Below are 14,326 nucleotides of genomic sequence, written 5' to 3'. Positions count from 1 at the left end.
GATGACCCTAAAAACTTGAATCGGGCTGTTCAAAACTATGTTGATTTGGTAAAGCAGGCAAACTACGACGAGGCAAAACAGGAAAAACAAAACATTTTGGCTATACTTACAAAACTAAACACCAACGCAGAGGAGTTGAAAACACAGGCCGAGAAATACAAAGTTAAGACAATGTACTATCAAGCGATTTTACTTTTTGAAATATCCACAGATTTCTACATAAAACAGGAGACTCCCGTCAATCCAGCATTGGGCGTCAAAAGCTGTGTCCAGCAAATTTTCGAAACGAATAAGGTTTGGCTCGAAAGATCTGATTTAGTTTCCAAACTCAACATCAAACAGGTTGTGCGTGAGCACGTGATCCCAGTGATGCATAGCATGCTTGGCGAAATAGCACACCTACGGACGACCGAAAAGTTTCGTGTTAACCAGCAGGCTTGGGGTTTGCACTATGTCGAAAAAAGTGAACAACTGATTGGAGATCATTCTTCAAGAAAACAAACTATAGAGTTGGCTCTTAGTCGGATAGAAGTTTGGAAAGGCTACGACCTCCACCAGATTCATGGATTCTTGTATTTAAGTCTTGCCATCGTTTGTGTGAAAAAATTCCAAACTCAAGAGGCAAGAAAAAACTTTCATCTAGCTAAAAGTTGCTTTGAACGCAGCTGTGACATGAGCAACGTCCAAAAAGATAATTATACGAGGATTAGCAACCAAGGTATATTAGACTGCAACGAAATCTTGAGGGCACTTCCTTGACAGTGTCAACTCTACTAGAATTGTGGAATACCACAAAAATTAAAACAACAAACCAAAAAAAAACTTTATGTCAACACCAAGCCCAAATAAACCGCCACACTTGGTATTTTTCCAAAGTCAGATAAAAAAAAAACAGAACGATGTCATAATATCCCTGAGGATGACATATTTGGTCTTGCCGCTGTCAGTGATGTTTGTGTTTACAATACATTGAAATGCAGAGAACAGGGAAAAGTGTGTTGAAACAAATTTAGTGTACCAAAGAAGCATATCGATTTATTTTAAATTGCCACATCCCAGTGGGTTATTTATTTTTGTACTGTCAAAAAACTTAGGAGTTAAAAACACAGACCGAGAAATACAAATTTAACATCAAGCGATTTTACGTTTTGAAATATCCTCAGATTTTTACATAAACGAAGTCCAACCGAGCAGCATTGGGCGTTAAGATTTGTGTAGAGAAAATTTATGAAACAATTAAGGTTTGGCTGGAAAATTCTGATTTATTTTCAAAGCTCCTGATCAAACAAATAATTCAAGACCATGTAATCTCAGTGATGTAAAAGATGGTGAACGAAATTGCAAAACTGCGTCCATTAAACATACTCATTCAATCTTCGCAGAAAGTATGGTGTCTGCATTATATTGAAAAAAATTAAGGACTAATCGGAGATCTTTCTTCGAGAAGACAAACCCTTAACTCGGCATTTCAACTGATAGCTGATTTTAGCAGAAGCAGCCTTAACCAACTCAAAGGATGTCTACACTTGGTCAAGGAAATGTTTTTCACGAAACTTTAAAAAATGATGCAGCAAGGAAAGAATTTTCGCAGGCATTGAATTTCAGAAGGCTTACTAAGTCCCTTGAACTAAACATACGTTGCGCGTTTTGCCGCTATACAAGGTCCATGCCCTACAAATCCTTTAAATGCACTTTGCAAACAACAGTAGTCACACTTGCTGCCTGCAGCAAGCAACAAAACATGTATTTGACCGCTTTTGAAAATAACGCGTGTAACTTACCAAACTCCCCCCATACCGTCGATATTCGGTGCCTTCAAAAGTAAAAATAAACGTGCTTAAACGGTATCGTCCACCTCTAGGCGCATAGTTAAACTAGTTGAGCGGTACAAACTTAGACAACACAGTTGATCAGGGGTTTGCACTGCGGACCGTTTTTGAAACTAACATTCTATCGCGGACCGGTCTTCAAAAAAAAAACTACAAATATTTAGCAATAAAAACTCTCAAATTTGTTAATCATCCCCGGGATACATGGGCAAATGTTTTGTAGCATTTAACCTAAAAAATTATACGGCCCGGTAACAAACTCCTCGCGGACCGGCGGTTTGTAGTCAATGGGTGGTAGAGTAAAAAGTTAGAGTCGTTCACTACTATCAATTCGGAATGTGAAACAACATTCAAGTCCTCAAATGTATCTGCTTAAAAGTTATGTTTCAGCAGCATAATACAAAAAAAATATTTTTTCACAAAAACAAAAGCTTTTACAATTGTCTTGCCAGAATTTTTAGCGCTGCTAAAGCATTTTTTGAAAGTGTTCTATCGGAAGCCTGAATAGCAACAATAGAGTCACAGGTTTTCTTGTAACCACCATTCAAAGCATTTACAGCAAGCAATAAAAGATAAGTTGCACTGACACAATCGTTTTGTGAAGTAACTGAAGTATCACTTTAAAAGTTTTCGCCACTTAAAGAAAATTTCCTACTGGCGCCAATGTAATGTTGCCGTTTGGAACCAAGCAATATAACGGTAAAGTCTACGACATCTAGCTCAGCAAGTGTAAAGATGTCAGGTAAAAGCTTATTTTAACATTTCAAATGAGAAACGTTTTTAGTAATTTGTTGCAAATTAGTGGAAAATTGGTAACAGTTTATATTTTTTACTAAGACGGTGTTTTTTGTTTGCATATCAGTACACCTTAACACTTTAAAGCTGTTTAAAGAAAAATACTTTTTACAATATAATACTAACAAGCAGATATATTTCTTAGACAAACAGCTGTTTGCACTTACAAGCTTAGGACTCTAAAATAACTCTTTGGTAAAAAGAAAGAAATGAGTTTGCAAACACTTCTAAATGGATAGAAATGATGAAGATACCGAAATCCACATTTTCTGACAGTTTTATTGCCACAAATAACTGCTGTGTCCCTTAACCGTGCGCCACTACTCTACCTTTATCAATATTGAATGCAAGCTTCGGTGAGCACAGTCTACAACTCTACATAGTTGAAGTTTATGTCGTAGCCACGGTAGAAATGGGGGCAATGTGGTTTGTTCAAAGTTTTGCTGGAAGAATGTTGTTGGACAAAGTCGGACCTACAGCAGCCCTCAACAGAAAACAGAAATTTCACAATAGGACAATATCTGCGAACAATGGTGTCATAACAACATGAAGTATGTACCAAAATGGTTTGGTCCAATCTTACACTGTAAGTTGATAAAACGCATAGCTGGAGCTATTGATATTCTGATCACACAGTCGAAAATAGCCGATTGTCTTCGTTTTCAAAATGAAAATATATTTTCAAATAAAGGTACAAAAATTGATTCTGATTGTAACCACCATGAATCTTAAAGAATTTGTTTTTAAATGAGAATTTGTCGGTAATACCCTTTAAAACCATAATTTTCCATTATGGTTTTCGTACAGCACAAGTTTTTTATCATTGTTTTACTAACGTTTGTCAGCAAGTTAAAAGTTTTCTAGGAAATGATCTACAACAGCCCGGACTACAGACAATGACATCAAAAGTCGACATATGTAAACACCAAGTAAAGCAGTGTTGGGATACGATAAACGATTAGTTGTAAACAGTTTCACTGCACAACAGGAGTTAGGACACAGTTTCATAGTTTATCGGCGAAAACCAACTCCTTTGTGGACATCAGGTAACCAGGTTTTTATAGGGGGTTTAGAAACGGCTGTTGGGCTAAACTCCACACTACTAGCTGAAATAGCTAGATGGGTGTCTACGAATACGTTAATATCAACTGTTAAAAATTTAATTCAATGTAGTTGTATGATATAGGCCTATTCATTCTAGCAATTAACAGCTGCTGTTTATGTGTTGAAATTTTCCAAAATAATAAAATAATGGTGGAATAATTATTGATATATGTGTAGATGGATATGAAGTAAAGAGATGCTTAGGCAAAAACAGAATGGATGGAATTAATGAGAATACGGTTCTAGTCGATCAACGAACAATAAACAGAGAAACAGAAGATAAGGACATAATTCAACCAACGCCGAAGAGGTGGCTTATAGTTGCAGTCATTTCTGCAGTTTCATTTTTGCGAAGTTTTAATCAAGCAGCATTTGTAACAATCAACAATGTCATGGCCAAATATTTCAACGTCATGCCATGGCAAATTGACTGGTTTTCAAACGTTTACGGTGTGACTTTATTCGTTGCTAGCGTTCCACTTTTACTGGCTTTTAAAAGATCTGGTTTGAAGATAGCTGTACTGACGATGGTCGCATTAATTGCCGTAGGTTTATCTTTGACCTGCGTGGCACTTGTCTTTCGAAACTGTTACCTTGTTGGCATTTTCGGACAAAGCATGTGCGGTGTTTCCAGTTCGCTGACCATACCAATTAGAACCGCAGTAGCTGCTTTTTGGTTTCCAAGCGACGAAATAGCCTTCGTGAATGGACTAATGTTAATTGGATCAGAGCTTGGTCATGCAGCAGGAGCGATTATCTCTCCACATCTGGTTTCGATTACTGATAGTCCATCAACTGTGCAAAAGCGTTTGTCAGCCGTATTCGCATCGTTTGCCATAATCACATGGTTGCTTCTGGTACTGTTCGCTGTTTTCCTAAAAGAACGTCCAAAGTACCCTCAAAGCCTTGCTCAAGCCAAAATATGGCAGTCAACGGAAAATATCAAAATCCCTAATTTCAAAGAAGCTTCAACAGATTTTAGGAAGGTGCAAGTCAAACTTCTAAAAAATCCGCATTTTTTGACAGTTTTAGTAGCACAAATAACTGTTCCCATTAACAGGTACGCGACCACTCTACTTTCATCCATACTAGCAGCCAACTTCGGTGAACACAAAGACACAAACATCGACGGGGGATTCATGATCATGGGTCTGTGGCTAATGACGATTGTTGGAACCTTCTTAGCTGGACCTTTGCTAAGCAAAACACAACGTTACAAAGCTGTTGTTACCGCGGCTATTGGACTTGCAAGTCTTTCTTGTGCTTTGGGAATAGTCGGGATAACAATTTTATCTTTAGCATTGGTTTATGTCAGCGAAATTATGTTGGGATTATTTACAGGAGTGGCAATGGTTAGCGTTATCGAGCTTATGGTGGAAGTAACATATCCAACCCATATAGCCGAAGTTTATGTCGTGGCTATGGTAGGAATGGGGGCAATGTGGTTGATTCAGAGTATTGCTGGAAGAATGTTGTTAAACAAAGTCGGTCCTGCATCAGCCCTTGCAGTTCCACTAGTAGTATTGATGATTTCGACAATTTTATTACTTTTTAAGAAACTGCCATTTTATCGCCAAGAAGCAGGAATTTCGACATAAGACAACATCTGCAATGCCAGCATACTTTTTTGCATTTAAGTGACTCAAAAGTGACCAACACCAAATTAACAAGTGCCGAGCATGATACGACTTTCTATGACAAGCTGGTAAAACGCAAAATTGGCCATGTATTTGTTAGATTCTTGTGTGCATGGATAGCCAAATAAAACAAAATATATTTCGATTATTTACAAAATTGGATTTGCTAATTGTGACGAGAAAAGGCACCAACAATTTATTTGGAACTTGAAGCATCAATTTTCTATTTTTTTTTACAATAACAACTTTTAATCGTGGTTGTTATTTTAAAACAGCTGCCACGTCAGCATAACCTGTCAGTCAAGTAAAAGCAGAGCTGTTTTCTCACAAAAACACAAGCTTCTTGTGATTGTTCTACACATGTTCAAAGTTTCTGGGAAGTGATCTACAGAAGCCCTGACTAAAAGCAAACCACCAAGCAAAGCAGTGTTGGCATGAGATAGAGGATACGCCGTAACGTTTGCGCGTTTAATCATGAACCACTAATTGTGCCAACCACTTTCTTGCGCCCAATAATGTCTTAACGTTGTGCAGCTATTTCCAGCTTGGCGATTGTTCAGTGCAATTGTGTCGCTATGTGTTCTTTCACCAAGCGAAATAAACTCAACTCAACTCAACAACTGGAAACTGCTTTGCATATGATTTTGGTGAACACCATTCCTTCCAATTAAGCCATTTGTGTTTCAATCAAAACGAAATACCAAATTCAATTCAATCAAAATATCACAGCTATACTGGTAATACATTCAGTTGAAGTGTCTGATGCATGTCTTTAAATATGTCTATCTGAACAGTTTAAATTTTATTAAGTTTTGCGCAGTGTGCACGTCATTCCTTAAGTCTGATATTTACGTGTGAACAAGTGTTTGGAGAAAAAGTAAACGACAAAATGGTTAAACGTAGCATAACTTTTCAAGTTTATCAAAGAGGTGTATACCAGTTGAGTGGATAGACAGAATAAAACACGATAGGCTACTAGTCAAGTAAACCAAAAAAGAGAGACATAGACAATGACAACAAATAGAATTCAAACTGGCGCCAAAGTGATGGTTTGTAGTAGCAGCATAGATAACTTAATTCACTAGATGCGCAACTCGTCTGCGGAGCAAATATGAAAAAAATTCTCTCGGGTGAATTACTACATAGAACAAGATGTAACTTTTAATGTGTAGTTATGTTTTGTTGAAGTATTTTTTAAACATTTTTATTTTAACAAATCTAATTTAATTACCACGAACGCGAATATATTAGTTTTGCATTGATTCAGACGTTGCACGCTTGAATGAACAAGTACACATTTCGTGTGCATTGGTAAGAACATACACATATTTTGTCGTCTTGTCGATAGTTTTTTGAGCTGCAACGTTTAGTTTGATAAAAATGTTTTAGTTTTTAGAATTTTCTTAAAAATATCATGAAAAATGGCAATTAACTTCATTTATGTAACAAGTTTGGAGTTCGAATTCGCTGAATTGGACAATTTGCATTATGTATGCCACCTTGCTACATAACATATGGGTTGCCAGTTGCCACTATGGTGTCTGCATTTCTGGCCGCGTAGTCAATAAATCCAACTAAGTGGCCTTCCTAGAGTACCAACTTTTCTTTAAAATGAAAATAATAAATTACAAAAACATGAAAAAGTGCATAAATTGCTGCTGTTAACTAACTTTTCATTTCATCCACAGAGCATTAACTGCCAATTGGTTGATACCACATGCACCAGAGCCAATATTTTTAACAATCTACCATACATTGTTTATTAGGATTGTGTGATGACATGTCTGTTCAAACAATTTTGTGTAAAATTGCAACTTATACATGTACTACTGTAAAGTACGTGGTGATGGCAATATAAGAACACCACTGGTTCTGGGATGAGTATATGCTGCTGAAGCTCTAGCAAACAACTCAACTGCCCAACGAACTACATCAGGGTGGTACCGTCTCCCATTAATGGCCTTTAAAGCATTTTTACAATGCATTTAAAAAAAATGAAGCTTGCCACTCATTAGTGAGTGTTTTTGACTCTTAACCAAATCCTGCAGATGGGAAATGACACATCACTGTTCCAGAATTAAATGAGAAACATTTGAATCTGCATACCAAGATATCCTAATGAATTCGGTCATCCACTGTTACCAATTCTTCTTCACTATTGCAATGGGTTTCATTTGCTGCACTCTGTTGCGTTCCATTTTTTGCCATACTATGCACACATTACTGGCCCATCTTGTTTTAAAAGCAGGTGTTATACTTAAAAAATGCATTTAAAGTTGATTTCTTCAATGGAGGAATACCCAAGGATAGTGGTTTAACTCGCCATCCATAAAATGGAGCCCATTCAACCCCAACATTGCTTGGGATGCAAAGTCTACCACAAAAATTATAACATACAGAAACCCAAATTAATTCATAATAAACATAACTGTACCTTATGTATGCTTTAACAATTTTATTTTTATATTGTTCTACCAAGAGGTATTTGCCTTTTCTACAAAATGACCACTTTTCTAAATGTTGTTCAACTTGCTGTTAAAAATAAATTGTTAACTTAAGAAGTGTGTACTAACTTACAGCTAGGAACCTAATTGTTTAAAAGCTTTCTCAACACTTTCAATGCTGTGGTGTTTAACTTCTGAAAGAACCTTCTGTCAAATGGTGCTTTTCTGCTTGTCTAGGCCACAACAAATGATTTTAGGTATAATAAACATTTATATGTTCATCGGCAATGTTACCAATTTTGTCCTGCACTGCTGTTTGGGAATTTTTTTGGATGGCAAAGCACCAATTTTTAACTTTTTTCTGCAACCAATAATTAATCAGCAGATCGCTTTTTTCAAAGTGATCTTCACATATGACAACAGAAGTGGGTTAAAAGGAAATTAATATTACGTTTCTTTATGATGCATGTATTATATCTCCCTTAGTTGGGTCACGCAATGAGAGCGCACATTTTTGTAAATTGCTGTAATGTTTCTTCATATCAGAGTTGCTTTGAAATTTAGGATTGCAAATTTTAAACAAAGATTTTTTGCCATTGGCACGGTGTGGCTAACCTAGCTATTACACAGAAACACAACTAAATCACAAATACGAGAATTCAGTCTTGTCCATGGTATATTTAACATACAAATCCAATCAAACAAAAACGGTTAGAGTTTATTGTGTGTTTTAAAACACACAATAAACTTTTAAAAACGAATAAAATACACGAGATACATGACACTTACGTAACCTGCAAGTTTATTATCACTTCAATTTCAAAGTTCTTTTACGTTTAATGCAATAAATTGCGATTTTTTGCCAATATCTTCACTCTTCAACCATTGCCCTCCATTGTAAAGAAGCTAATGTGTACTGGTTCATTCAAGCGTGACCCGTCTGAACGATTTCGCCCAGTTGCGCATCTAGTGAATTTAGTTATCTATGGTAGCAGTCTGTTTCAAGTTTGACGATACTTTTTCAAATAATAAACTCGCTAGATTACTGCTTAGCATATTCAAGTTATAATCACTACCCAAGAAAAATATTATACGGAGCATAAGAAAATACACTGTTTAGCCTACTTTGGAGTATTTAACGCAACGCCACTACTAGGTTTGATCAATGTCAATATTTGTTAATAAAGACTACTGGAAGTAAACCGACTCTTTCGCTGTACTGGTACATTGCGAATGTTAATGTTTGACTATAATATCGGTAGCTCCATTCTTTGGTTCGCAACCTAGCAGCATGCTGAAATAAGTAAAGTTAATTCTGCCAAACGTCTGAATAAAAACTTTAAAATGGCAAGCAACAGCAACGTAAGTGAATTTGCACTAAATGGTGATTAGTTTGTTGAAAATGTTTTGGGACTAAAATAAATGTGGGGGTAAATGGTTCAACAGATAGCATTAGCAGCGCTAGTCTTGTTTGAGCAGTTGTCTTTTAAGCCGGTAGTATAACATAAGCAAAGTGTTTTTAAAGAGATATTCTATACACTATTAATAGTCCTTGACGTAACATTAATGTGAAATAGAAAAATTCAGTACAAATAGTTGATACAGCAGTGCCCGAAGCATAAACCAACTGAAATGCAACAACACATGTGTAAGGTGGCTCGATTTGGTACTTAAGTAACAATTTTATGTGTTTTTGTAGTTGCGTGAATTTAATGTTGACGATTTCAAATGCGACCCAACAACTAGTGTGATCGGTTCTGGAGGTTTCGGAGACGTGGTAGTCGGAAAACATTCACAGCTAAACAATGTTGCTGTCAAAGTCTTTCCGATTACGGGCGGACCCATGGACCAATTGGTCATGGAAGAAAAGTAGGTTCAGCTATCCAAATGACAAACTAATTTTGTCGTAAAAATAGTGTCACATACAAGTTTTGCGTTGCATAGACAAGACTTATGTTACTTGTAGACAAATGATCTAATTAGATCACACTTATATATTGGTTCGTGTTTCTGTCTATAGATTTACATATGTAATGCACAATTTAGAATTGGAGTCTCATTTGTGCCACCGATAGGCCTAAAAATGCAGCCCAACTTGGTTTTAAACCACTTTAATAATTTTATCGAAACTTCAACAAACTATGTACTGTTCTGTAGAATACTGGCCGAAATTGGAAACCTACAAAAAGCTCAACATGATAACATTGTTCAGATGTACGGCTGGGTCAAATGGTTTCGTGCAATGGGAATTGTCATGGAATGCTACAAGGGTGGAAACCTCAGGCAATTTCTCATGCGGCCAATAGTCCAAATCGAATGGGCTCTTCGCCTGCGTATTGTTACCGAAATAGCAAAGGGCATTGCGCTTATTCACAATCTCGTAGAAAACTTGGTTCACGGGGACGTAAAACCAGAAAATATTATGTTAACAGTGGATTTACATGTCAAGGTTGGCGATTTCGGTAGCGCTGAACTGGCTGCAGCCACTGGGTTAACCTCTGTGGGGTCTTCGGCACGAAATAGGGAAATTCAATTCACACTGATCTATACAGCACCAGAAAAGCTGAAAAATATAACCTCCAGACCACGAAAAGAACATGACATTTACAGTTTTGCACTGCTGGTCTATATGGTTCTGACTCGTAAGGTGCCGTACCCTGCCATAAGTGAAACAACTCTTATCAACGCAATCATTAACGGTGCCAGGCCCGACTGTATTGTGCTGGAAGAAATAAAATCCACTCTAAACGACCACGACAAAGAAATTGCCGAGAAGCTCGAACGCCTGATGAAACGATGCTGGGATCAAGATCCATCACTACGTCCTAAAATCAACGAAATCGCTGACAAACTTCAGGAACTGCTCGACAAGGAAAGCACATTAGAAATTCAACAGCAAGTGACAAATGCTAGGCAGATTCGATCAAGTACACCAACGCCGACCAATGAAACTCGACTAGTTTCTCTTCGGCTGTTTTCAACTTTAACGAGAAATTTTACAGGTAATTAAACTACAAATAGTTTGTTGTGAGATTCTCTAAACCAGTGGTTCTCAAACTCGGTTTTCGGGGCCGCATGCGGCTCCCAACTGCTTATTTTGCGGCTCGCACCAGACCTCAGAAAACCATCAAAGATTGCTATTTTAGCTTTTAGAGTCATAACCTTTAGTGATTTTCTCAAGGTTTCGTTTTTTTGCGGCTCCCAACACACTTAAAAAAATACCATTTGGCCCCGACAATAAAAAAGTTTGAGAACCACTGCTCTAAACAATTGTAAACACTGTTGTCTACTAGAACAGTGGTCGAGTTTGCTACCGGGCCGTATAATTTTCAGGTTAAACACTTTAAAACAGTGATCGACAACCGCCGGTCCGGGAGGAGTTCGTTTCCGGGTCGTGTAATTTTCAGGAAAAATGCTTTAAATCATCTTCCTCGTGCATCCCGGGGATGATAAACTAATTTAGGCGTTTTTATTGATAAACATTTGTAATTTTTTGAAGGCCTGTCCGTGTTAAAATTTTACTTTCAAAAGTGGTCAGCAGTGCAAAAAAGGTTGCCGACCCCTGTTCTAGAATATGCAATTTTCTTTGTCGTAAACGTGTGACAAAACTCGAATATATTCTTAAACGCAAGCTGGACGTACTTTTAAACTTACGTGAAAATTACCACATAACATGACATCATAATAAACAACTATTGGCGGAAATAAAACAATATTTGATTGCAATAGCCATAGTCCAATAATGTATCGTTTTTACTACTTGCTCAGACGATCAACCAATCAACGAAACGCAACCAGCAACCAGAAAGAGACAACGGACCAATGAAACTCGCCCACAGACCGATGACAGCGCTGGGCATCCGCCAGCTGAAGAAAGTGTTATGACTGCAATTCCTAATGGTAGGCACGATTTGTCAAAAGTGATTTGTAGAAAAATTGCTGTAAATACCAGCTAGCATGTAACTTTATTAGTAAACACGGTACACGGTACTTGTATGTATGGGTTTTACGTTAAGATCCATTATGACACCATTTACAAATTTAATTTTATTTTAGATGAAACTGAAAACTTCGATGAAGCTGTTCACAATTATGCTCATTTCGTAAAGCAAAAGAAATATGGCGAAGCAAAACAGAAAAAACAATACATTTTAACATTAATTACAAATCAAATGAACACTAACGCAGAGGAGCTGAAAACGCAGGCCGAGAAATACATACGCAGTATTAAGTACGACGAGGCAATTTTGCTGTTTGAAATATCTTCAGACTTCTACATAAAACAACAGAGTCCTGCCGATGCAGCATTGGGTGTCAAAACCTGTGTGCAGAAAATTTACGAAACAATTAAGGTTTGGCTCGAACGATCTGATTTAGTTTCCAAACTCAACATCAAACAGGTTGTACGTGAGTACGTAATCCCAGTGATGCATAGTATGCTCAACAAAATAGCAAACATACCGACGTTGACCGAAAAGTTCTATTCAACTCAGCAGGCTTGGTGTTTGAATTACGTTGGAAAAAGTGAAGAACTGATTGGAGATCATTCTTCAAGACAACAAAACATAGCATTCGCCCTTGTTCGGATAAATAAGTGGCAGGACAACGAACTCCAGGAGATCAAAGGAATTTTGCTTATAAGTCTTGCAACCGTTTGTGACAAACTTTTACAAACTCAAGAGGCTAGGCGTAACTATAAGTTGGCTGAAAGTTGCTTCAGAAGCAGCCAATATATCAACCACCTCCAAAAAACAAAATATGCGGAGATTATCAAGCAAGGCTTGATAGACTGCGACGAAAAGTTAAAGGCAATAGGAAAAATTTAAAATTGAAACGACTCTGTTCGGTGCATTTTAAAAACCGCTGGTATGATTTTTTGCCATCCACCACTTTCGAGTTTGTGTTGTTTATCGCGAGATGTTTAACATTATAACTATCACAAAAATGTGGATGCTCGCACACCTTTTTAATTTGTCAAACTGCCCATCACTGCACAAACGGCCTACGACGAGTTCGACTCTACTAAAATCACAGATTGCTTTAAACCTGAAAAAAATACTTTATCTCAACATCAAGCTCAAATAAACGCCACACTTGTTTGTTTTCCAAAGTGAGACGATTAAAAACGAAACCCCAGAACAATATTATAATATCCCAGAGAATGATTTATTTGGTCTTACCGATGTCAGTGGTGTTTGCGGTGACAATACATTGAAATGCAGTGAACGGGGAAAAGTGCGTTAAAACAAAATTTTAGTGCAACAAAGCACGATGTAAATGTCGGTTTACGTGAAATTGATACATCCCACATGGGCTCTGTATTTTCGTACTGTTAAAACATTAAGTTGAGTTTTGTCTTGTAGATTTGTAAAATTTTTACAATCAATATTTTTGTGCTTGGTTTTGCGCTGTGCCGTTATGTGCATTGATACTATCGTTTTGCTACTGTAGTCGTTAATAAAGGTAACGCGAAAATTTTAAACCATTTGCATCCTTTTTTCGTCAGATAACGCAACAGTCATCAAAGATTTATACTTTTTGACAAAGATATAATTAAGACAATAAACTGACGTCAGAAAAATTGCCTTTGCCAAATGCACTTTGTCAAGTTAAGACAATCTGATGCCTGCAGCACGCAGTAAAACGCGACGCGCTCGGCAAGAAATCAGCACAAGCGCCGTTTTGATACCGCGCGCCTTGAACAAAATCTGCCCTGGATAATGACACAATTTCAAACAACTGCATGTGACGTTAATCTCGTTGCAAACATTAAAAACAGTTAACATAAACATATGTTTCGTTATTTGGTAAAAAAAATCCAGCAGCCTAATGTAGTCTTGAAAGCAACATATCCAAGTGCTAGTTTACAGCAAACATACCATTCACTGATGTCGGCTAATAACAAACCGTCTGCCACAACAACGTTGTAAAAATACACAATACAACAAATATGCCATGTTTTTTTACCTTTGTTACTGTTGAAAACAGGAAAACTGCTGTTTAATATTCCTTTTTCATTGTCACTGATCTCAACTGCAGTTTAATTGTTGTGATCGAGGTACGAAAACAACTTTTCTGAAATGCAAATCCAATAATGAAACCACTTTAGTGAAACACTTTCAAAAATGTACTAGAAATATTCGTCCGCCATTATAAGAGCTTGTTACGTAATAACACTGGTTGTATTAACTTGAATTGTGCAGTCTTGAGTTAAACATCAAAAAGAACTGTAGTTATATGTTATGTGTAGTTACATTACAGGTTATCAAACAATCACTTTTTGCAAAACTTTGAAAAAAGATCATTAGGAACTTACCTGAATCTAGGAAACACCGTCTTTAAGGGTGATTTGTAGCTTAGAAACTCTGAACACCGTTTTGCTTTCTAGGTGGACTTAATCACTTTGTCCAAGTCACATGACATGATCGCAGAAACGCGCGTTTCAGTAGCATTCATAGAAATCACTAACGGCAGCAAAACCAGAAAATTAATTTAATCATACAGCAATTAAATATGT

At 37.0% G+C, this 14,326-nt stretch overlaps 2 protein-coding genes and 1 long non-coding RNA gene across 3 annotated transcripts; 2 read left to right on the top strand and 1 right to left on the bottom strand.

Annotated features, from left to right (window-relative positions):
- The first annotated feature begins 3,912 nt into the window (after positions 1 to 3,912).
- LOC145204904 (choline/ethanolamine transporter flvcr2a-like) lies at positions 3,913 to 5,973 on the top strand. Its single transcript, XM_080077514.1, has one exon. It carries the CDS (start codon positions 3,944 to 3,946, stop codon positions 5,324 to 5,326), a length of 1,383 nt encoding a protein of 460 aa, XP_079933640.1. The 5' UTR covers positions 3,913 to 3,943; the 3' UTR covers positions 5,327 to 5,973.
- A 3,180-nt stretch (positions 5,974 to 9,153) lies between these two features.
- LOC145204682 (ankyrin repeat and protein kinase domain-containing protein 1-like) lies at positions 9,154 to 11,694 on the top strand. Its single transcript, XM_080077274.1, has 4 exons — positions 9,154 to 9,171; positions 9,509 to 9,678; positions 9,967 to 10,708; positions 11,578 to 11,694. The coding sequence occupies exons 1-4, from the start codon at positions 9,154 to 9,156 to the stop codon at positions 11,692 to 11,694; spliced, it is 1,047 nt and encodes a 348-aa protein (XP_079933400.1).
- Positions 11,695 to 11,755: 61 nt separating this feature from the next.
- LOC145204878 (uncharacterized) lies at positions 11,756 to 14,225 on the bottom strand. Its single transcript, XR_013853547.1, has 3 exons — positions 14,126 to 14,225; positions 13,777 to 13,884; positions 11,756 to 12,130 (listed from the first exon to the last, which is right to left on the bottom strand). It is a non-coding gene; the product is annotated as an uncharacterized LOC145204878 (long non-coding RNA).
- Positions 14,226 to 14,326: the final 101 nt, after the last annotated feature.

The sequence above is a fragment of the Phallusia mammillata genome, chromosome 8, assembly GCF_965637545.1.
Source record: "Phallusia mammillata chromosome 8, kaPhaMamm4.hap1.1, whole genome shotgun sequence".
NCBI lineage: Eukaryota > Metazoa > Chordata > Ascidiacea > Phlebobranchia > Ascidiidae > Phallusia > Phallusia mammillata.
The sequence above is the reverse complement of the archived record's forward strand: the minus strand, read 5'-3'. Positions and strand labels throughout refer to the sequence as shown.